The following is a 24,710-nucleotide window of genomic DNA, read 5'->3' as shown; positions in this document are numbered from 1 at the left end:
TCAGTGTGGCATGTGATCACAAATATCAGTTTAATATATTAATTATTATTATTTAATAATAACAATTAATAAAAAATATAAAATCTAAAATTATTTTAAAGTTAATGCTTCAAGTATGTAATGTTTCAGAAAAAAAAAAGGCAAATAAATTAAATTATGTGACATTTTCATTTACAAATGAATGATCTTTTATACATTAATGTTTGATGATCTTTTATTATAATGCAAGAGTCCTTGATAAGGAGGATAGCACATCATTCATTGAGCTCTAGTAGTATGCAGTGCTGTCCAGTTCACAATAACACACATATATGCATTATATTCTACAAAGCAAGCTTATATATTTCTATTAACAACACTGCATATTTCTGACTCCATTGTGTTTCTTACAACACACAAGAAACCAGAGCTATGCATGCTCTCGTTTGATCATTGAAACGTAAGAGTATGAAGGTAAATAATAGATACAAATAAGTAACACTTTAGATCATGAATAAACTTTGTAAGTAGATTAGTGAAACAAACACTCACCCTCTGGATTGATTTCTGGATCAAATCGCAGCCCGCACTCATATCACTGTTTTTTTTTTTTGTTGGCTTCAGAAATACTTGATACATCAAGAGGAATATGATAGAAATTAACATTGCAATTAGTAATTAACTGTGTTTAGAAGCAGGAGGGGGAAAAAACAAGAAACCAATAAAAGAATGTGAAGATTTATTTGGAAACATTAATAGATCATCATATAAAAAATCGATTAATAATAAAAAAATATTTGACAGAAATAAATGTTCAGTGAAATTATTTGCATAATCTTTGTCTTCCTCTGCTGGTATAATTTACAACATCTCTTCTGTAGTCAGACTCTTGATAAAACTTATAAAACCTTTCCCAACGCTGTCTGTATTGCACAATAAATCTATTGTCTAAGGCTTGTTTTCACTTTGCTTTAACCATTTGCAACGTATTTTAAGTGTTTCACCATCTACATTGTAATCAATATCTAACAAATCTAAAACAATTCAAATCTGGAATCTGACGGTGCAAAAAAATTAAAACATTGAGAAAATCTCAAAAAGTTGTCCATTTATGTTTGCGATTGTGCTGCATTCACTCACAAAAATAAATGTTTTATATATTTACGGTAGGAAATTTACAAAATATCTTCATGGAACATGATCTTTCCTTAATATCCTAATGATTTTTGGCATAAAAGAAAAATCTATAATTTTGACCCATACAATGTATTGTTGGCTATTGCCACAAATATACCCGTGCGACTCGTGACTGGTTTTGTGATCCAGGATAACATATTAGTAGTGTATAAAACAGCTCTAGGTTACTTATGTTTATGTACCCCAGAATATTATAAGGATACAGGTTACAGGGCACATATTATATGATTATCTAAACTTATCAGAAATCTAACATAAGATGAAAGAAATCCATTTAATATGCAATATGCAGACTGAATATCAGGGTCACATATATGCATTATATTCTACAAAGCAAGCTTATTATTTCTATTAACAACACTGCATATTTCTGATTCCATTGTGTTTCTTAAAACACACAAGAAACCAGACCCATGCATGCTCTCGTTTGGTCATTGAAACGTAAGAGTATGAAGGTAAATAATATATAGCGCGGTATACAAATAATAAGTAACACTTTCGTTTATGAATAAACTTTAACTAGATTAGTGTAACAAACACTCACCCTCCGGATTGATTTCTGGATCAGATCACTGCCTGCACTCATATCACTGTTTTTATGTTGTTGGTTTTAGAAATACTAGATACATCAAGAGGAATATGATAGAACTTAACATTGCAATTAGTAATATAATAAATAACATTAGTGTTTCACCATCTACATTGTAATCAAAATCTAACAAATCTGAAACAATTCAAAGCTGCTGTTTTCATTTTCATGAGCTATTATTATAAAACAAGAAACTGGTGTGAAGTCACACACACACACACACACACACGTCAGTGTGATCGCTGTGTGTCTCTGTGTCTTCAGTCTCTGTAGCGGCTCTTTATTCACCATCAGCTGATCCTGAGGAAACTGAACTGACGTCTAAACACTGAGAGTCCTACAATAAAACACACAGACAGACAAATATGAGTATGAGACATTACTGAGTCACATCACATCTGGAGATCATTTCAGAAAAACACACCCAGAGATATTAATGAAAAACTGGAATAGATTAATAACAGCAAATGATAAACAGTTCTCACTTTATCACTTACTTAAACACACCCACACACACACCACGTTTACATGCAAACAAATAATCTGTTAGTAATCAGATTGACGGCTCGCACTGAAAAGCCTTCATGTAAACACCTTAATCGTATGAACTCAATCTGAATGAAATTTCGACCGGATTGGGTGGTTTATTCCTTTTCTAATCTGATCGAGAGGACATGTAAACACTTGATCAGATTGAAAACCGAATCTGGAAAGTTCTGTGCGTGTGCAATGACGTAATGCCGTATGATGAGTACGAGCTGTTGTAGTTGTTGAATGAAGTGTCATGAATGACCAACACAATCTCACGGCCTTCAGTCCTTCTTTCAGACTCTCATCCACAGGCTGTTTCGGGTGCAGGTACGGGTGTTTTTACTGTGTGATAAATATAAGCAGCACGGCACAACGGTTCATGTGCTCACTGTCTCCTAATTAGGACCTGACCCGTCATATATAAATATTAAGTCTGCTGTTTAAAACAAATAAAGTAGGAGAATAGTATGTGCAAACAGCGGGAAATATTCGTGCAGTGTGTGCATGTCAAAAACTCAATTCCCATTTGAAGCTTGTGACATATAAACACACACATCAACCCGATCATTTTATTTATCGCTCATGTAAACACTTCATTTGGATTCATCAATCGTAATGAATTAATTCCAACTGAAACAAAAGTTGTGCGTGTAAACATGTAAGAGATGAAAATATTCATATAGACCTAGCCTATCATAGATCATATTCACATCACAGAATTAAACTCTTATTAAAAACAGTTTACAGAGACTAAAGTGGAGCTGAGTTATTATCTTATATTCTCCAGTTACACACATATGAGACCTGTCACTGAAATTTTGTCAATTTAAAGCAGGGGTGGGCAAACTTTTTGGCTCAAGGGCCACACTGGGTTTTAAAATTTGACAGAGGGCCGGCCCAGTAGCAGATTATGAAGCACGATCTCATGAAAGTGCGTATCTATACCACAAATTTTATTTCTCGTGCCATTTATACGCCAAAAATGTTTTTTGCATGCATATGCTACGCACTGTAAACTCCTTGGTTAGGATTAGGGGTGCGGAGCGCGTGCCTATTACACGCTATAAAGTGCGTATCATATGCACGCAAAAAAAAACTGCGTATCATAAGCACTACAAATACAATTCGTGGTATTCGCACTTTCACGAGATCGGGCTGAGCAAACACATTTACGTTGTGGCAATGTCTGCGCGAAATTCAACAACTGAGAGACGACATTATGACAATAAATTTTTTATAATGGGGGATAATTTATATTTTTATAATGGGGGATAATTTTTAGCATGTTATGTTTTGGGGTTAATTTTTAATTAGTCAGATGTTAGATAATTATAGCCTATACTTTTTAAATATTGTTTATCCTTATTATTATTTAATGGGCCTAACGGTAAATTAGTCGAAAGCCGGGCGATAAAGGTCAGTAAACGGAATCAGTCAGGATACATTCACAAATCCAGAGGAGCAAAGAAACAGCAGACAAATCAAAGGAAAAACTAAACAGGTGTGCAAGCGGTTACCAAACATTTTTTTCTCATTTTTTTTGAGTTTCCAAAAAAGGAAAAAACATTAACATGCAACAAGTCTATGCGCTTAAGTCGCTGTCTGTTTGGTTTCCATGGTGACGCGTCATTGCTTGTTACATGACACACCGCATCCACAACAGCGCTGAATGAATGATGATCTGCTTTTATGTCATTTTTCCTTTTTTACATTTGTTAGCTATGGCATGAAATATCTGATATTCCGATTGTCAAATATATGCAACGCAATATATATATAACGCAAAGTATTGCAAGAAAAAGGCAAAATGAATGCGATCTTAAGACTATTTTTTAAATACTCGACGGGCCAGATTAAATGTGTGTATGTGGCCCGCGGGCCGTAGTTTGCCCACCCCTGATTTAAAGGCTTGAAATAAAGATATACACATATTCGTCAAATAAAGATATACTCACAGTAGTGTAATGTCTCCAGTTTATAATGTGGATCATCCTTCAGTTTAGAGAGACACTTCGCTCCTGATTTTCCTATTTTATTCTCAGACAGATCCAGTTCTCTCAGGTGTTCAGGGTTTGATCTCAGAGCTGAAGCCAGAGCAGCACAACCTTTATCTGTGACGCCACACTTACTCAACCTGTAGAGAACAATGACACACTCTTCACTCTCAGTTCAGATCAGATCAGTTTAGCAGTGAATCCATTATTAAAGAGAAAGTTCAAACTTAAAGCACAAATTAATATGTTTGAGGGATCATTACATTGAGATCTAAAATGTCACAAAACATGATCATAAAACATCTAAAGTATCATTCAATCAGGAAAAATAATCTCTTATTTACACTATATTAAAGGTGGGGTATGTGATTCTCTTTTTTATCCCTTTTTTCAAAATCACTTGAAATCCTATTCCTAACCCACTTACAGCCACTGAGTTAGAAGCACTGAAATGAAAATTAAGCAATTTAATCTGTGGAACGGGCAGGACTCGAAAAACTCCAGCCAATCATTTCCAAGACCACCTAGAATCATTGGACAGTAAGTTCATCAATCAAACGGTCATACCATACCCCCCTCCCCCCATCCCATTCATGTTCTTCGAATGGGTGGAGTCAGGGCCAGCGTTGGAGGAAAGAAGGTAGTACCATTTGAGTTGTGTATTTTCAAAATCTGCCGGCCGTTTTGCAAATCCCATACCCTACTTTTAAAATTCAGTCTTGTGGAAAATCTGCTTTAATAAATGACACTATTCACAACATAGGCTAGTTTTACTGTTACTTACTAGATCTATGTAATAGGTATGGAGTATCAATTAGTGTGTGTGTGTGTGTGTGTGTGTGTGTGTGTGAAAGATGAACATAATTAACAGTAAGAATGAATCCAGCATGTTCTTCATTTCTCAGTTCTGACTGTGTTGAGCTCGAGTCTGTTTAAAGTCAAGAGACTGAAACATTGATTGTGTGTGAAAGTGTGTATTTCAGTGTGACTCTCAGTCCTGCAGTATCATGTTATTGAGGATCAGCTCATGTGTTCAATCATTTACAGCTCAATAATCTGAACTCACAGCAGCAGAAAGAGGCTGAACACTTCAAATATACTTTACATTGTGATTCATGTGTGAGAGTCCTGTTGTCAAAGACCAAGTACCAAGTCGGTACTAAATTTCTTTTAAACGTCACAGTACCAGGTTTTCTCAAACCCCGTACTTGATGCGCGTGCAGTTGCGTCCTCTTCATAAAAGTGCTGAGACATGGAGACCATAGACAGTATATAAACTGGACACAGTGACCCCAGAGGTTTCAACAGAGAAAAGTGAAGCAAATTAGAAGCACTCACTTCCTGACGGCTGAGCGTACTGCGCAGACTCAAACTGAGCTTGACGACGTAGATGTGACGTGAGTAGCCTGTCTGACAGTTGTAAGTCTTCTAGTAGCTGTGCCAAGCGAAATCTGAATCATTCCCTTCCGAATCTTGCAGAGATGGAGAGTGTGAGTAGGAGCTGTCCATGAGCTAGGAGCAGGAGCAACTTTATGACTCTCTATGGGCTTCTCTCTTGACTTTATGCCTCTGCGTCCCCCCGATTGACTGCGAGCTTCTCCTCCTGTCTATACGATAATTTCCAGAGAGTCGCGTGGTTATGACGCAATCGTTAGCCTATTTTTACAAAAACTGCTTCTACGGGGCCATAACGAAAGATACAAGGCAATGGAGCCTTTTACACATTGTCGTGTTTCTTTAGAAATAAACAATGGACAAATGGAGTCTTTAAACGCCTCAGATATAAAGTTATTCGCTGTCAAAGTGACGCCAAAATGAATGGGAGTCAATGGAATGCTAACAGCAGGTGAAGGCTTGTTAGCCAATGGCAGCCCCCGGGGGTGGTACGGAATTCGAGAGCTCGATTACCCCCCTGATGGCGACCGGCGGTGCTGCTGATGTGGTGGCTGTAAATCCACTTGTTGATAAGAAAGGAGGAAAGAGACACATATGGAAATATTTTGGATTAGGCTAATGTCACGTTGCCATAAGGGGCCGTTCACAATGCGCGTTTTTTGCGCGTGCAGATTCGTTATTTCAAATGTAGGCGCGCGGCAAGCGCGCTCATAATAGAAGCGGCACGGCGTGCTCGTTTTTCCAGGCGCGCCTATGTTCATGGTTGCATAGCAACAACAGACACCACGGGAGAGCAAGCGCTTGTGGAAAGGAGAAAGCGGTGCGAACTGCGCTCTCCATGATGACGAGGAAGTATCAGCAAATGATTAATTGATTTCTAGCCCTTGCATTAGCTTTACTACTAGATATATTTATGGAAATGAGAAATAAAAAGCCGTCATTATGTCATTAATATCAGTCCGTCAGAAAAGCAGTTCTAGTCTTATTCTTGGCTGGATAACTCTCAGCAGGTTTAAAAAGCCCTTTTAAAATTAAATATGAATGCAGTTTTGGATTAAATAAAAGTACAGTCAAGTCAAATAAAACACGTTTTATCTCCTGTATAGTTTGGTAACACTACAATAAGATACCATTCATTAACATTACTTAATGCATTATCTAACATCAACACATTGAGTGAACAATATATTTTTACAACATTAATTAATGTTTGTGAATGTTATTTAATACAAACACTTGATTGGTCATGTTTGTTCACTTCATTCATTGTGCATTAAATAATGTTAACAGAAATAATGTTAACTTTTGATTTTAAAAATGTATTTTTAAATGAACCCCAAGGAGAATAAATGCGACAGTATATAACTATTGTTTATTGTTAGGTCATTTTATCTAATGTTATCTAACAAATGGAATCTTATTGTAAAGTGTTTTTAATACTACAGTTTCCATCTTTGTAACCGTGATATACACTTTAATATATGTAAATTTAATCTAAATTAAGCTTTGGTACTGAAATTGGTACAGAGAACCGTGGATTTTCACTGGTATTGGTACCGCATACTGAAATTTTGGTACCGTGACAACACTATGTGAGAGTCAAATATGATCTTACCTCAGTATCTCCAGTTTACAGTGAGGATTCTGTAGTACATCAGACAGCAGATTCACTGATTTTCCTATTTTATTCCCAGACAGACTCAGTTCTCTCAGGTGTTCAGGGTTTGATCTCAGAGCTGAAGTCAGAGCAGCAAAACCTTCATCTGTGACGCCACACTTACTCAACCTGTAGAGAACAATGACACACACTTCACTCTCTCAGTTCAGATCAGTTTAGCAGTGAATCCATTATTAAATAGAAAGTTCAAACTTAAAGCACAAATTAATATGTTTGATGGATCATTAGATTGAGATCTAAAATGTCACAAAACATGATCATAAAACATCTAAAGTATCATTCAATCAATTTATATATAATAAAATTCAGTCTTGTGTTAAGTCTGCTTTAATAAATGACACTATTCACTACATAGGTTAGTTTTACTGTTACTGAGATCTGTACTATGTAATATGTATGGAGTGTCAATTAGTGTGTCTGTGTTTTTTCATTTTACACAATTAAAAACAATCCTTTAGAAAGTGTCAATGCAGAAAGATGAACATAATTAACAGTAAGAATGAATCCAGCATGTTCTTCATTTTTCAGTTCTGACTGTGTTGAGCTCGAGTCTGTTTAAAATCAAGAGACTGAAATGTTGATTGTGTGTGAAAGTGTGTATTTCAGTGTGACTCTCAGTCCTGCAGTATCATGTTATTGAGGATCAGCTCATGTGTTCAATCATTTACAGCTCAATAATCTGAACTCACAGCAGCAGAAAGAGGCTGAACACTTCAAATATACTTTACATTGTGATTCATGTGTGAGAGTCAAATATGAACTTACTCTAATTTCTCCAGTTTACAGTGAGGATTCTGTAGTACATCAGACAGCAGATTCACTGATTTTCCTATTTTATTCCATGACAGATTCAGATCTCTCAGGTGTTCAGGGTTTGATCTCAGAGCTGAAGTCAGAGCAGCAAAACCTTTATCTGTGACGCCACAATCCCTCAACCTGTAGAGAACAATGACACACACTTCACTCTCAGTTCAGATCAGATCAGTTTAGCAGTGAATCCATTATTAAAGAGAAAGTTCAAACTTAAAGCACAAATTAATATGTTTGATGGATCATTAGATTGAGATCTAAAATGTCACAAAATATGATCATAAAACATCTAAAGTATCATTCAATCAGGAAAAATAATCTCTTATTTGCACTTTAATACAAGTCAGTCTTGTGCAAAATCTGCTTTAATAAATGACACTATTCACTACATAGGTTAGTTTTACTGTTAAGCCGACTGCACACTGTGCGATTTTGGCCACGATTTGGCCGTCTGAGACAAATTGTGCAAATCCTAAAAGTTTCCTCTGATCTTTGGCCAAAACCTGAAGTGTTTGATCGTTAGTTTGTCTTTTGTTTGGAAAGATGTTTGATGTGTGTTGCTTTTTCAAATGCACATTAAAAGTGACTCAAACTCGCAGTGCTTTCAGATGGAGCAGCGTTTACTACTGATCAGGGCCGGGTTTCCCGATAACGATGTAGCTCTTAAGAGCGCTTTCTACGTGCAAGATTATGAACGCTCGCAGTAATTCCACGAGCGTTTCCCAAAATAGCACTTAACATGAACGCGTGAGAACGCGCTCTACGTGCTACTTAAGAGTCGCTGTCCATTTGTGAAGTTCTGAAACATAACCTTATATGGAATCGTATTCTGAACGTTTAACCTAATAATTGTCATCTGTTGTGGATTAGCAATCAAGACAAGTCTATATAAAGCACCTACAGGCAGAGGCACTGACAAAATGGCTGAAAAACAAAAACAAAACAAAAAAACAAGAAAAGATACCTTTCAAAAATATGAAATTAATGTCCTTTCAGAGGAGAGCGAAACAAAGATGTAATTTTTAACAGATTTAAAGGATTTATTTTAATTATTTTTTGTTAATTCGTTTCATTTTGATTAAAATTATTAGATTAAATTATTTCTATTTTTTTGTTTTGTTTTCTGACCTTTTTAATTATTTAATTTATACATTAATTTAACCAACAAGAGTAATAAAGTGTACTAAAAGAGTAATAAAGTGTACAATAAAGTACAATCAAAACCTTATATTATAATCACATTGCATTTGAATAAAGTTAAAGGTGTAATCTGCCTGGTTGTCCTGCAGGTGTCCTCATAAATCTGTCTTCTTACGATGCACTTGGGGATGTACGATTACTCCAGAGCACTTGTAGATCTACGAAGATTTTCAAGTGCTACTTAAGCTACGATGCTTTTGGGAAACAGACCGTAATATTAAGATCAGTCGTACGATCGATTTTACGATCAACTTAGGCTTACGATGCTTTTGGGAAACGCAGCCCTGAGCCGTACGTCACTGACAAAGCTGCACATAATAAATAATCGTAGCTTCTGCGATTTCATAATAGCGATAAGTAAAATCGATTTCATGTTAATTGCAATTAATAGTGCAGCTCTATTTGACATGTTCACCGGCAGCCGATTAATGACCATTACGATCAAATTTTCCCTCCGACGAGATTCTGGCAGTGTCTGAAGATTTGACTCTCAGTCCTGCAGTGTGACTTCTCCTACGACAACCGTCAAATCGACTTCGTTTTTCAAGACAAGCCATGACCAAAATAAACATTAGAGATTTCTGTAGCCACCATTTCAATCCCGCTTGTAACGCAGCTCACATCACCAAACGTGTCATTGATTGATGATGTAAAACGTGTTCAATCATTTACAGCTCAATAATCTGAACTCACAGCAGCATAAAGAGGCTGAACACTTCAAATATACTTTACATTGTGATTCATGTGTGAGAGTCAAATATGATCTTACCACAGTTTCTCCAGTTTACAGTGAGGATTCTGTAGTACATCAGACAGCAGATTCACTGAGTTTCCTATTTTATTCCCAGACAGATCCAGTTCTCTCAGGCGTTCAGGGTTTGATCTCAGAGCTGAAGTCAGAGCAGCACAACCTTCATCTGTGAGATCACAATAACTCAACCTGTAGAGATGAAAATAAAATAAAATAATTTAAACACTATCAAATAGCTTTCCAACAAATTTCAATTCCAATATAATTTAACAATGTACAAATTTTATCCAAGGTTCATGGTCAAATGTTTCTGATGTTATTTACAAAGTGTTTTTGCAGCGGTGAGAAATGTAGCCAATCACAGACATGTTTGCTGATCTCTTTTTTGTTCAGTGTCGAGTTCTTTACGCTCGCGAATCCTCTCATTAACAAAAATACAAATTTTCTTAATGCAGTGTAGACAACTTTGTTTATAATGTAACTTTGTGAGATTGTGAACTGAGTGACAGCTTTATAATGATTGTAAAGGGAGCGCTCTTTCGAGGCTATACATAATCCATTGAATAAAAGTTTTGTTTTTCTTGCTGCTGAGAGGACCGATGGCCAATTACACGCTGCAGAACGGCATGTCAAAATAGATACGCACAACAGATTAATAGAAAAACATTCATATCAATATATTTTTGAAATTCCATTCCTAATATTTGCAAAAGTAATGGCTTGTAAATAATCTTAAATGTCTCATTGTACATTGCTATTCTTGTTATGTAAGAGTCGTTGCTACACATTAAATCTGCACTTTACTAGAGAACCATCACTAATTTCAGATGCTCAGTGATTTGATTCTTAATTGTCAATTTCACAGTAAAGTTAAAGGGCCCTATTTTAACTATCTGAAACGCAAGTGTCAAAGCGCAAAGCGCAAGTAACTTTGTGGGCAGGTCTCGGCGCTGTTGCTATTTTCCCGGCGAGATAAATAGCTCTTGCGCCCGACGCAAATCTAAAAGGGGTTGGTCTGAAGTAGCTTCATTATTCATAGGTGTGGTTTGGGCGTAACATGAAATAAACCAATCAGAGCATCATCTCACATTCCCTTTAAGAGCAGACGCGCTTTTTCCTTGGCGTATTGCTATTATAACGGCGGATTTGCCAGGCGCACGCCAGGAGCGGTTCACATCTATCTATCTATCTATCTATCTATCTATCTATCTATCTATCTATCTATCTATCTATCTATCTATCTATCTATCTATCGTTTGTAATAATATGATTTGCAAAAATGAAAACTGCTGTTTCTGTGTAGATTAGAGAATTAAAGTGTATGCGCGTTGTGCACGCTATACATTATGGTCAAGCATGCGCCCTTAAAATAGCATAATGAACAACGCGACACTGACTTTAGACTAGGTTTGTTCTGGCCAGTGGTGCAATTGTTTTATGGAACAGTAAGATAGCACCAGGGATTGTTTGCGCCGGAACACGCCTCCTTTTTTGCGCTGAACCGCCCAGGGAGCGCAAGTTCATTCCCTAGTTTAGCGACGTTCTTCTGTGGAGGGAAAAGCGCGCTTTGCGCGGGTGCAAAATAGGAATGAAACATGCGTCGGTGTACAAAGTCAATTGCGCTGGGTGCAAGATAGGGCCCAAAATGTTTAACTTTAATCTAAACATCAAGTAAATGTTTAATTGTCCATCTAAAAGTAAAATATAAATGTATGACTCTGCTGTGTAAACCATACATCAAATGTTTTTAGGAGACTTGAGCTACTTGATAAATGAGCTGTTTCTCCAGTTGTTTGCTTGGTCTTAATTTCTTTATCATTTAGTTTAAATATTTAAATTCCTTCTTTATGTGCAAGAACATTCAACTAGTAAACCTGAATTATTTATTCATACACACATTTTCTGACTTTGTTTGTAATGCCTGAAGGAATTTTACATTGTCACGGTTAAGGAAACACATCAAATACTGACCACTGAACTCTAGACAACATCTGCAGCTCTGAAGATTTATGAACTTTTATTTTCCTTTCCTGTTTTAACAGTGAACTGATTGTTCTGATTGATACTTACTGAACTGATCTGGATTCTTTAATCACAGGAAGAAGCTTCTGAAGAACCTTTAGTTGTTCAGTTTTATTGTCTCTTTCAACAAAATCATTCATATTAAACTTGTCCAGCTTCTCCTCTGATGTCAACAACACAAAGACTACAGCTGACCACTGAGATGAAGAGAGTTTGACTTCCTTTATTCTTCCAGATTTCAGATACTGTTGTATTTCCTCCACTAGTGAACAATCACCCAGTTCATTCAGACAGTGGAACAGATTGATGGATTTCTCTGGAGAGTCAATGGTCCTGATCTTCTCCTTGATGTACTCAACTGTTTCCTCATTGCTATCAGATCTACTTGTCTGTTTCATTAGTCTTTGTAGGAGAATTTGATTAGACTCCACTGACAGACCCAGAAGAAACCGCAGGAAAAGATCCAGATGTCCATTTTTACTCTGTAGAGCCTTATTCACAGCTCTCTGATGTACATCTGATAAAGTCTGCTTCAGTAACATGGAAAAGTCAGGAAACACACTAGAGAAAACCTGTAAGCTGTTTTTTGTGAAGGAATCATGCACAAATAGAGCTGCTAGATGTTCCTGAACACTCAGATGAACAAAGCAGAAGACTTTCCCCTGATACCAGCCAAACTCCTCTCTGAAGATCTGAGTGCACAATCCTGAGTAAACTGATGCTTCTGTCACATCAATGCCACACTCTCTCAGGTCTTCCTCATAGAAGATCACATTGCCTTTCACAAGCTGCTGAAAAGCCAGTTTCCCCAGTTTGAGAATCATGTCTTCATCTGTCACGTTCTTCTCATAGTCCTTCTCATGTTTGATGTTGGTCTGAAGGATCAGGAAGTGTGTGTACATCTGAGTGAGAGTCTTGGGAATCTCTCCAGTCTCTGCTTCGCTCAACATCTTCTCCAGAACAGTGGCTGAGATCCAGCAGAACACTGGGATGTGGCACATGATGTAGAGGCTCCTTGATGACTTCAGGTGTGTGATGATTGTATTGGCCAGACTCTGATCACTGATTCTCTTCCTGAAGTATTCCTCCTTCTGTGGATCATTGAAGCCTCGTACCTCTGTCACTCGATGGACACACTCAGAGGGGACGAGATCGGCTGCTGCTGGTCTGGAGGTGATCCAGATGAGAGCAGAGGGAAGCAGATTCCCCACAATGAGGTTCGTCAGCAGCACGTCCACTGAGGCTGATTCACTTACATCACAGAACCTCACATCGCTCTGAAAATCTAGAGACAGACGACACTCATCCAGACCATCAAAGATGAACAACACTTTATATTTGTCACTGGATATTTCCATTTCTTTAGTTTCAGGGAAAAAGACAAGAAGAAGATCTGAAAGACTGAGTGTTTTGTCCTTCATCAGATTGATCTCTCTGAAAGGAAGTGGAAATATGAGCTGGACGTCCTGATTCTCTTTCTCTTCAGCCCAGTCCAGGATGAACTTCTGCACAGAGACTGTTTTTCCAATGCCAGCGACTCCCTTTGTCAGCACAGTTCTGATGGGTTTGTCTTGTCCAGGTAAAGGTCTAAAGATGTCATTGCATTTGATCGGTATGTCCTCTGTTGCTGCTCTTCTGGATTGTGTCTCAATCTGTCTCACCTCATGTTCATTACTGATCTCTCCACTCTCACCCTCTGTGATGTAGAGCTCTGTGTAGATCTCATTCAGGTGTGTTGGGTTTCCCTGCTGTGCTGTTCCCTCATACAGACACTCAACCTTCTTCCTCAGACTTGATTTAAGTTTAGATTTACGACTGTAGAATTAAAATAACACATTATTACATTTCAGTCGACAAAAAAATAAATGCAAATTTGCAATAATTCAATAATAGAGCAACTTTACATAATTGTGTACAACATTCATATTGTAGAGCCTAATTGGCTCCTCTAAATCAAAATTCTAAAATCAAAAAATCGAAATTCTAAATCAACAGACATCACATTTAAACAAGAAAAACACACGACAATGTGATGTTTCTGCTGATGTGTGGAGATGCTTTACCAATATAAAATTTATGGTAAAACATCAGAAAGAATTGGATCAGTTTATATTCTTTCTAGTATATTCTGTACACATGTTACTCTTGTATTGTTTTGTTATTGTTGACATTATTGTATGTTGTTTGCACGTTGCACTGATGTATGGATATACACCTTGCAGAATTTACAAAATGTTAAAATATACTTTTTTCTCTTTGCATTTTTTTTCTTATAGTTTGGTGTCATGTATAGTGACAGGAATGCATAGAAAGAGAGAAAGAGGAAGGAAATCGGGACATGAACCAGACTGGAATCTAAACTGGGTCCCGATGTACCAATAGCTCAGATACATGTCAAGTGCTCTACCGTCTGTGCCACTCAGTCTGACAAATCTGCAAAATGTTAATAATTTTAAAAAAATGGGAAAGATCATAAAAATGTAGTGCCGCCCTTTACATATGCTCATTTTAAAGGGGTTCTATTATGCCCTTTGACAAACTCTTGATTTTGTTTTTGGGGTGTACTATGTTTTCATGCTTGATTGTTCAAAAAACTCATTATATTTTACATTATTACAGCACCTCTCTCCCCAGTCTGTCTGGGTTCTGCCTTGGCAGCCTTGTCTGTGTTGTCTTTGTTTCATGTTTCTATGTTTGTCTTGTGTTTGAGTGGCTCTGTCTTAGTTTGTGTTTGCCATGTGCTCATCGTGTCCCGCCTCCTTGTTTCCTGTTGCCACGCCCCCTTGTTTAGTCCACGTCTAAAGGCAGGCGTACACGGTGCGATTTTTGCTGTTTTTACGAGCTCGCAGATGATTTTTTTTCACTCGGGAGAAATCGAGTGGAATCGGTGATGCTCGCATGGTCGCGGCTCGCAGCATGTGAGAGGAATTACGAGCCGAGCCGAGCACGTTATGAGCACCTCCCCGACCTCCCGATAATTTTTAAACATGTTAAAAAAATTCGGGGAGTCGGCCCGATTTTCACCAGCTGTCCCCTATTGCTAAATCATACACAACCACGTCGATGGGGCTATAGTACCTCAGTGGCAGCAACCATACAGCGTGCGCATACACTGTCTCTCTCTCACACTCACACTCACACAGAGCGCTTGCTCTAGTTTTTATTTTTATTTCCAGTGTCAGAGTATCCTTATTGCTATTTTATTTTTCTCTAGTCCTGTTTTGCTTCACTTTAGCTCTTGTGCATTATAACTTAGTTTGTGTTCTATTTTGTTTGAATTATTTGTAATTTGTTTTTCTTCAGTTCTTATTTTCCCTGAGGAAGTCTTGCTTTTCTTTTGCAATTCGAGTTTTTTTATTATTAGGATCTTAGTTTTTTACTCTTCATTTTGTTTGCTTTGGTTATTTTTATTTCTTTACTTTTTGTTTCTCTAGTCATTGGTCTTAGTTTAATTTTGGTTCTCTTAATTGTTGCTATATCTTGTCTGTCTTGTGTGTTCCTGCCCTGTATCCTGAGCTCCCTGGCCACTGACTCTTAACTGCCTGACTGGTGCAGCTATCTAACCCTTGTTTGGGTTACAGAACCTCTGGTTCTGTGAGCCTCTACTTGGCGGCAAGACTGGTGCTACATCTGAGATCTACATCAAGTTACGAGTTCCTTATGTTCCTGCCTGGTCTTTCCTTTGGAGCTGCCTCTATTGTACTCACGTCATCGCTATCTTCCTGATGGTCTCAGTGGTCACCTGAACTGTGGTTCACGCTAGGGCTTTAGTTTACAATATATCGAAAAATTATCGTTATCGTGATAATAGTATATGCGATATCCGTATCGCAGAGAGGTGCGATAAACTGCATTTATTTTATGTGCCAAGCATGTGTGTCATGCATGCATAGGTTGTTTATCCAAATTCGACCAATCAAATATGGCCTTACTATCTTTATACCCGCCTCCCCAGTAGGTGCTATTATGCTATTGGCTAGATCGGGCCCAAAGGGGAACCAAGTTGCTCAGAGCAGAGAGTGGAAAATAAAAACTAATGGCGGGAGTAGAGACAAGCGAGGAAAATGACAACAGCGAAGAACCTGTGCCTAAAGAGAACTGTACATCTGAAATATGGCAATATTTTGGCTTCAATAGAGAAGACGTGTTATAAATGCAGCCAGGTACTGTGAAAGAGGCCGTTCACATATCGCGTCTAAAAACGCATGGAAAGTGTGGCCGTGCCGCTATCTCCTCCTTTCCACACGCGCTTGCGTCTGTCGTTGCTATGCAACCATGACCTGCATGAGCTTGCTGACTGAGATTGCTGTGAGATTGCTGACTTTTCAACTGAAAAGTTGAGATGTTCTCATCTCGTCGCAGCATAGGCGGACCTGGAAAAATGTGCTTCCATTTTGCGAAAAAACGCGATATGTGAACATAAGTGACGGTGACGGTGTCACTAAGTTGTGCCGAAAAATGTTGGCCACATCGAGAGGAAACTAATCTCTGCAGTCATCTGGAACGCAATCTCAGGGAGCTATATGAAGACTTCAAAAAGTGTAAGCCCAAATCTACCAAAACTGCTAACAAAATGCCAAGTAACAATAACAGAGTTTCACAGACAACTAAGTGTTGCATGTGTAACGTTAACTCTTTATGAAAAAACTGAGATATTCTTCTGAAGATCAGAAGAATATCTATTAGCTTACCTGTTTATTTTAGTATGATCATTACATATATAAATGATAAAAAAAAAAAAATGATAAAAAAAAAAAAAGCATTTCTCTAGGGAAATTTAATATCGCAAGAAATACCATTATCGCAATACTCCACAACATCGCATATCGCATATTTTCCCAGTTTCGTGCAGCCCTAGTTCACGCTTCACTTTCCCTGCTGTCTCAAGTCTTCAGTCTAGTTAAAGGCACACTATGCAGCTTTCCGTTTTTGTCAAACAGCTACCTCTAGAGTCGCTGTGGAGTACTTGTATTTAACATTACTGTCGTAAATACCACTCGCGCAGAGCCATCTCTGCACTCACGGCCTGATCCATTCCGCCCTCTATACCGGTACCTGTTCAGTAGGATGGAAGCTGTAATGAGTGGAAATAAGGTGTGGCCCCTTTAAGAGCTGCACGCGCCCTGTTGAACTGTCGGCAGTCTGTATTGTATGTGCACCTCGAACACCCCATGTATGCGGGTTATTTCAGTTTGATGCTCATTCTTATGCTACTTTTGTTTATCAAGTAAAGCTGTGGACAGTAGAAGGGGTGACAAACAGTTGCACGAGTTCGATTGGGGAATAAAGTGCAAGTTGTGAGATGCCAATCGCCTCCGTGAGTCTGTCTGGCCTCTGTAATAACTTCATCTGTGAGCTATCCCTATTTCTCCTTCTGACACACCGTGTTACAAAGCGTTGGACATCGAACAGGCACAGATAACCTCTGAAGATGTCTACTAGTCCATCAACAAGAACGATATTTACTCGAGTCTGACTCCTTGCTCGGGCAGTCTGCCGTTTCCTCTTTCTTTGGTCCTCCGACAAACCTTTCCTAGCTTTCTGCTTCTTTTTTACCGGTTCAGCCATGACGAAAGTGTGAAGAACTCATACGTGTGCGAGACGACCACCATTCAAACCGAAAAATGTCATATTACTATTCCAATGACTCCGAAGCTGTTCGGTTAAGGTAAAAAAGTTACTTAGTTCACCTTTAATAGAAAACCCTTGTCTGCTCATTTGCATTCGGGTCCTATCTCTTGCAGAATTGTGACACAATTTCTCTCGAATGGGCCTTTTTTGATGAAGCCCCTCCTTCCGAAATATGAAATGGGCTGTGATTGGTTAGCTGGCCCAGTGTGTTGTGATGGGCACTGCTTGGTGTTCACGCCCCTTCATAACCGCAAGCACTACTCAGTTCTAAATATTAATGATGGTGTCAATTTCAAACCCGATTCAGACTTTGAATGAACAAGAGGATCGTGCTGAACAGTTTTCATTTATGGATTTTGCAAGCATGGATTTCACAGGATGTTTCTGATTATAAATACGATGTTATCCATTTAATCATATTTTTTGGAAAACTCTGGTAATACAAACAATCAATCACAAAATCATGGATAATTTTCCAATGGAGCGGTGAAAGCTTACAAAAGCTAAAGTAAACACTACATCAACACTGTAAGTTAGCAGGCTAGCGGAGGCAAAGCTTTTCCCTTTGTTTACATCATAGCTATCATAGCAGCTACATAAAGCTTTTAACTGGAACTGTTAATAGAAAACACAACTACAAATAATAAGACATACTTACATTAGTGATCCATAAACAACAGATTGTCCCAACAAAATGGGAATGGCTATGTTTTTTTCAGGAAAAGCTTTTGTGCGTATAGCCTGCATTGTACTCTCTTCTGGAATCTGCTCTCCGTAAAATGTGCAGCGCACAGACAAACGTTGAGGTTATAATGTTTTAATGTTATAATTCTGTTAAATAAAATGGTAACACTTTACAATAAGGTTCATTAGTTAATATTAGTTAACTACCTTAGTTTAACATGAACTAAGAATGAACAATACTTCATCAGCATTTATTAACCTTAGTCAATGTTAATTTCAACATTTACTAATACATTATTAAAATCAAAGGTTGTATTTGTTAACATTAGTTAATGCATTGTTAACTAACATGAACAAACAATGAATAGCTGTATTTGTATTAACTTACATTAACAAAGATTAACTAATACAGTTACAAATGTAGGTAAGACTTTATTTTAGTGTTCTTGTTACATGTACTTACCATAGTAATGACAGTAAATTATGCATAATTACATGCAATTATTAACCCTCAACCAAACCCTATAGTAAGTACGTGTAGTTAATTAATATTACAAATGTACTTAAATATATAATTACACTGTAACAATGACACCTTAAAATAAAGTGTAACCCAAATGTATTGCTCATTGTTAGTTCATGTTAGTAAATACATTAACTAATGTTAACTAATAAACCTTATTGTAAAGTTTTACCAATCAAATATCTTCCTTTGGAGTGGACTTTGAGCTTTGTAACCTAGCAGATCTTTTTTATGCTCAACCAGCAACATTACACACTAACTAAAGTTGAAAAAGCATAATGGGACCCCTTTAATACTGTGTGTCATTACTTGGGTGATCCACAGCTGTCTTTTAGTTTTGTGATAGTTGTTCATGAGTCCCTTGTTTGTCCTGAGCAGTTTAACTGCCAACTGATCTTCAGAAAAATACTTGAGGTCCTGCAAACTCTTTGGTTTTCCAGCATCTTCTGCACATTTGAGTTCTTCCAACAAAGACTAGGATTTTGAAATCCATCTTTTCTAAGGGCAATTGAGGGACACATACACAACTCCTAGAAAATAGTATTTCCTTAGTGTTTGCAAATAATACTGATACCATATGTATGCAGTAATACTGTACCGGTGTGCAGATGATTTATGATGTGATGGTGGATCCATAGAACAGTCACTCTTCATAGACACACAGCTGGGCTCTGGTGAGTCTGATGATTTCTTTTGAGCATTGAAACGCACTGGATGATCCATAGAACAGTCACTCTTCACAGACACACAGCTGGTCTCTGGTGAGTCTGATGATTTCTTTTGAGCATTGAAACGCACTGGATGATCCATAGAACAGTCACTCTTCATAGACACACAGCTGGTCTCTGGTGAGTCTGATGATTTCTTTTGAGCATTGAAACGCACTGGATGATCCATAGAACAGTCACTCTTCATAGACACACAGCTGGTCTCTGGTGAGTCTGATGATTTCTTTTGAGCATTGAAACGCACTGGATGATCCATAGAACAGTCACTCTTCACAGACACACAGCTGGTCTCTGGTGAGTCTGATGATTTCTTTTGAGCATTGAAACGCACTGGATGATCCATAGAACAGTCACTCTTCATAGACACACAGCTGGTCTCTGGTGAGTCTGATGATTTCTTTTGAGCATTGAAACGCACTGGATGATCCATAGAACAGTCACTCTTCATAGACACACAGCTGGTCTCTGGTGAGTCTGATGATTTCTTTTGAGCATTGAAACGCACTGGATGATCCATAGAACAGTCACTCTTCATAGACACACAGCTGGTCTCTGGTGAGTCTGATGATTTCTTTTGAGCATTGAAACGCACTGGATGATCCATAGAACAGTCACTCTTCACAGACACACAGCTGGTCTCTGGTGAGTCTGATGATTTCTTTTGAGCATTGAAACGCACTGGATGATCCATAGAACAGTCACTCTTCATAGACACACAGCTGGTCTCTGGTGAGTCTGATGATTTCTTTTGAGCATTGAAACGCACTGGATGATCCATAGAACAGTCACTCTTCATAGACACACAGCTGGTCTCTGGTGAGTCTGATGATTTCTTTTGAGCATTGAAACGCACTGGATGATCCATAGAACAGTCACTCTTCATAGACACACAGCTGGTCTCTGGTGAGTCTGATGATTTCTTTTGAGCATTGAAACGCACTGGATGATCCATAGAACAGTCACTCTTCACAGACACACAGCTGGTCTCTGGTGAGTCTGATGATTTATTTTGAGCATTGAAACGCACTGGATGATCCATAGAACAGTCACTCTTCATAGACACACAGCTGGTCTCTGGTGAGTCTGATGATTTCTTTTGAGCATTGAAACGCACTGGATGATCCATAGAACAGTCACTCTTCATAGACACACGGCTGGTCTCTGGTGAGTCTGATGATTCCTGCTGGACTAAACTGTAAGAGAGGAGTGTAACATTTAAACTGTAACATTTGGTTCACCTCTAAAATCACATTAAATTTAAATAAACACATTATATACAACAACCTGTGACAGAAATCCCCTCAATCATTAAACTGACCTCTACTAAGAACCACTTCAATCTGTAAACACTTATTTAATTATTTATTTAGGGCCCAAACATACAGGGACACAAAAATGTCAGTAAATCAGACACTTATAACACATTAGCAAAACAAATGAATAAACATACACTTCCACTTTCAAGAGAAAACATTTAAACATTTATTTGTGTGAAGATATCCTTACCAATTTATATATTTAATATGGGAATAGCATACTAATATAAATTACAAGAATTACCAATTTCAGGCAAAAAACATACTGTACATTACACAAGTTCTGCTATTAGTATATCTGTACCTGTGGAAATAGATGATCTCAGATATTTCTGAATCTGATAAACGTGATGATTGTTTGTGAATGGAATAACAGAAGAGTGAGGGTCATTATAATGGACACCAGTTCACCTGTTGTCCACCATCAGTACTAGCTGTTCCCACACATGTACCAAAATGTCAGTGTTTTAATTCATCTTTGTTCATTTTAGATTTAAAACACACATACTATAAACATAAACATTTACTGTACATATCAATTTTTCTCTATTATATAAATATGGAATAATGGCAAGGACCACTTGCTTCTCATTATGTTCACATTAACATCTTTTTCAGTAATTTAATGTTCCAGAGTTAATTATTATGCATATAGCATACGGTTACAGCATAACATTATAATATTTCACAACTGTTTGTTCCTGAAACACTGAAACAATTTATTATACTATACGGGAGAGAAATAATACTATACAATTATACTATAATATTAAACCAGCATATCTTTATACCTAACTTCACTGTGGCATTTTACTGGTGTATCAATATTTAGCCTACTATTTATTATCTTTAAAAAGAGTACCTGGTTTCTTCATCACTGGATGTCTCAGAGTCATCCATATTGGATCAGGATAGCTGGATCTTCCACCTTCACCAAAACACTGACTCACAAAACTAAACCAACACAGAGTCACAATAATAATAAATTAGTTGAGTATTTCTCTTTTTGTAAATATTATGGAATTTTGAAAGTGTTATGTAAACGTGTAAAATCTGAAAAATATGGTCATCGAAAGCATTTTTTTATATAAAAACAATGACGAATTGATCCACAGATTAATCCTCAGACACTGCTGCTGTAGGCTACCGACAGTCTGAAGAGTTTCGAAAAGTACTGAGAAATACATGTAACAATTTTTTTTTAAACAAGCACTTGTTTTGATTTTTATCAAGATTTTGCTGAAAGGACTGTACTGCATACAGAAGGGTTTTTCAAAATCTTAACTACCCAAAACTTGTGTAGGGACACAGGATGACATAAGTCCTAATACTTGAAAACACTTGAATCTTAAACTGAAGTCATCAAGTTAGAAATTACCGAATTAGCCATGTTAAAGTTACTTATAAATTATAATTGTAATTGTAACAACAACACCAGCTGTCCACCAATTCATGTTCCTGTTATGGTACCTTTTTGTTCATATTTTCCAAATAATCAACCACAACCATAAGTGTGTTCACCCTGTTACTTGAATCGACTTGGTATGACCAAATTTGGGGCGGGAGTTTTCCCAGCCCCTTTTGAAACAGCCGCACCCTCATTTATAAAGAACCGCAGCTGGGAATGAAGACTGTCAGCCACATTGGAAAGTATTAATGAATTGCTGACATAACTATAATTACTGTGCTAGCATGATTATTTTCAATTGTATGTAGGCCTAGGAAGTAAAATATTAATTTATTTTTTTAACTTAAATCATTTTATTTATTTACTCTTGGGGAGCAACTAAACAATAAGAAAATAACAGTATACTGATGAAGAATAAAAGTGGTTTAGTGATTAAAAATTCAATGTTTCTCAGTAGCCTATATTACCTGCTTAGGTGGTGGCATAGAAAAAAAACTGTTGTAGCTCTTGTTGTTAATGTAAGTTAACGTAACGTACTAGTAAAAGTGGTGGTGTGAAACTTTGGTATAAGTCTGTGGTGGTGAGCATTTTGAGGTAAACTTAGCAGCTTGAAATATAGGAAAAAGGCATTGTGAACATGTAACCATTAGAAAAATAATCTTACAGCAAATGCAGAAATAAACAACTGACAATAGTTCGTAGTTTTACTTTTTGCGGCCTTTGAATAAAAAAATAGCGCGTAAAAATATATATTATACATAAATAGACTAACCCACACTACACAAACATGTAAGTATGTATGCTAATAGACGGAGTTAAACTCAAGCGAGGTTACTGCCTCAATATCGTCGACCAAGCACTGTAAGTTACGTTAACTGCGCTCGATGTTGTGCGGAGAAGAATCACCGCAGTTTATCGTAGGTTTTAGTACCATATACGTACTAAACTAAAAGCAATCTTCAAGAATGCTTTTTAGACTAATGATGAGATTTGGTACTTACTCTTGTCTTTATTCTTTCTTGGACATGTGACGCAGATCTTTTTTGGTAGGCTATAAAATGGCGCCCGTGTCCCAACAAAGATAAGTTTCACTTTTGTTTTGGACTGTGGCCAAGTCATAACAGAAGTGGAATAAACCATTGCAGATTCAGAGGGGTGCTTTCACTAATAATATCTGACTGTCAGTGGTTTGCCATAGGGAAATAACTAAACTAAATAACAACAAAAACTATAGCCTTTTTATTTTGAGCGAGTTAATTGAGAATCTAAACGCGATTAGAGCAATATCGATATTAGTACATTTCAATGTATTAGGCCAGGCCTATTCAAATAGCGGCCCGGGGGCAAATTTGGCCCGAATGAAATTTATTCTGGCCCGCGGCAGATAAAAAAAAAAAAAAAAAGTCTAAAAAAAAAGTCTAAAAAAAATCTACGAACCTGCCGCGGCGCACAGACAAACGTACAGGCAAAGATTCTAGAGCGGAGCTGGTCGTCTCCATGGTGACAAACACTCATTCTCGCTGATTCGATGTTCTCACGCTGCCTATGACACATTCATAATCATCTAACATGACGTTGTCCAAGCCAAACTGGCGCCAAACCGCAAAGTTGACAGAAAAAAATCGTAAGTTTCAGAGTGAATGGACGGAGAAGTACTTATTTACTGTGCCAACTACGGCAAGCAAGCGAGGGACCGATAGACCTGTGTGTTTACTGAGGATGAGGAATGAGGAAAGAAATATTCTTGTTATTAGATAGTTTTCATCAAGAGTATGTTTACAGCACATAGTTAGCAGATTTGTACTTACTGTACACTTGCAATGTTTTTTCTAGTTTTAAAATGTGTACTCACTGTCTGAAAGATATACTTCAGGGATATTTGAATGTTGTTATTTCCCCAAATAAGATTTGATACTTGAAACTGCAGTTGCAGTTTTGCACTTATGACAGCTTTATTTTGATTGTTTGATATATATATATATATATATATATATATATATATATATATATATATATATATATATATATATATGTATATATATATATGTATATATATATATATGTATATATATATATATATATATATATATATATATATATATATATATAAGCTATTACTTATGTTTACTGTTTTAAAAGCTGTGTATATGTCTCAGTATTTGCAGTTTTGCACTTTGTTGTGCCTAATCAATACAAGTTGAATGTGTTGAAATAATAAAGGAAACCAAAAGAATAATGTACCTTATTTTATTTCATATATTATGTACCTTATAG

General features: G+C 37.2%; 1 protein-coding gene across 1 annotated transcript; it reads right to left on the bottom strand.

Moving 5' to 3' along the window:
• Positions 1–204: 204 nt before the first annotated feature.
• LOC311296710 (NACHT, LRR and PYD domains-containing protein 3-like) lies at positions 205–24,353 on the bottom strand. Its single transcript, XM_084418586.1, has 9 exons — positions 23,438–24,353; positions 21,891–21,982; positions 19,583–20,905; positions 12,195–13,961; positions 10,143–10,313; positions 8,129–8,299; positions 7,301–7,471; positions 4,252–4,430; positions 205–2,102 (listed from the first exon to the last, which is right to left on the bottom strand). Coding segments are annotated over exons 2-9 (3,822 nt in total). The 5' UTR covers positions 21,929–21,982; positions 23,438–24,353; the 3' UTR covers positions 205–2,100.
• Positions 24,354–24,710: the final 357 nt, after the last annotated feature.

Source organism: Rutilus rutilus (genome assembly GCF_951802725.1).
Source record: "Rutilus rutilus genome assembly, chromosome: 9".
NCBI lineage: Eukaryota > Metazoa > Chordata > Actinopteri > Cypriniformes > Leuciscidae > Rutilus > Rutilus rutilus.
Note: the sequence above shows the minus strand (reverse complement) of the source record. Positions and strands in the feature narration are given on the sequence as shown.

Coding starts and splice junctions, on each gene's coding strand:
- LOC311296710 (XM_084418586.1), bottom strand. CDS start 21,928: ATGGATGACTCTGAGACATCCAGTGATGAAGAAACCAG. Junction 10,314..12,194: donor AAAGAATCCAGATCAGTTCA/GTAAGTATCAAT, acceptor TCATCTCTACAG/GTTGAGTTATTGTGATCTCA. Junction 4,431..7,300: donor TGTAAACTGGAGATACTGAG/GTAAGATCATAT, acceptor TGTTCTCTACAG/GTTGAGTAAGTGTGGCGTCA.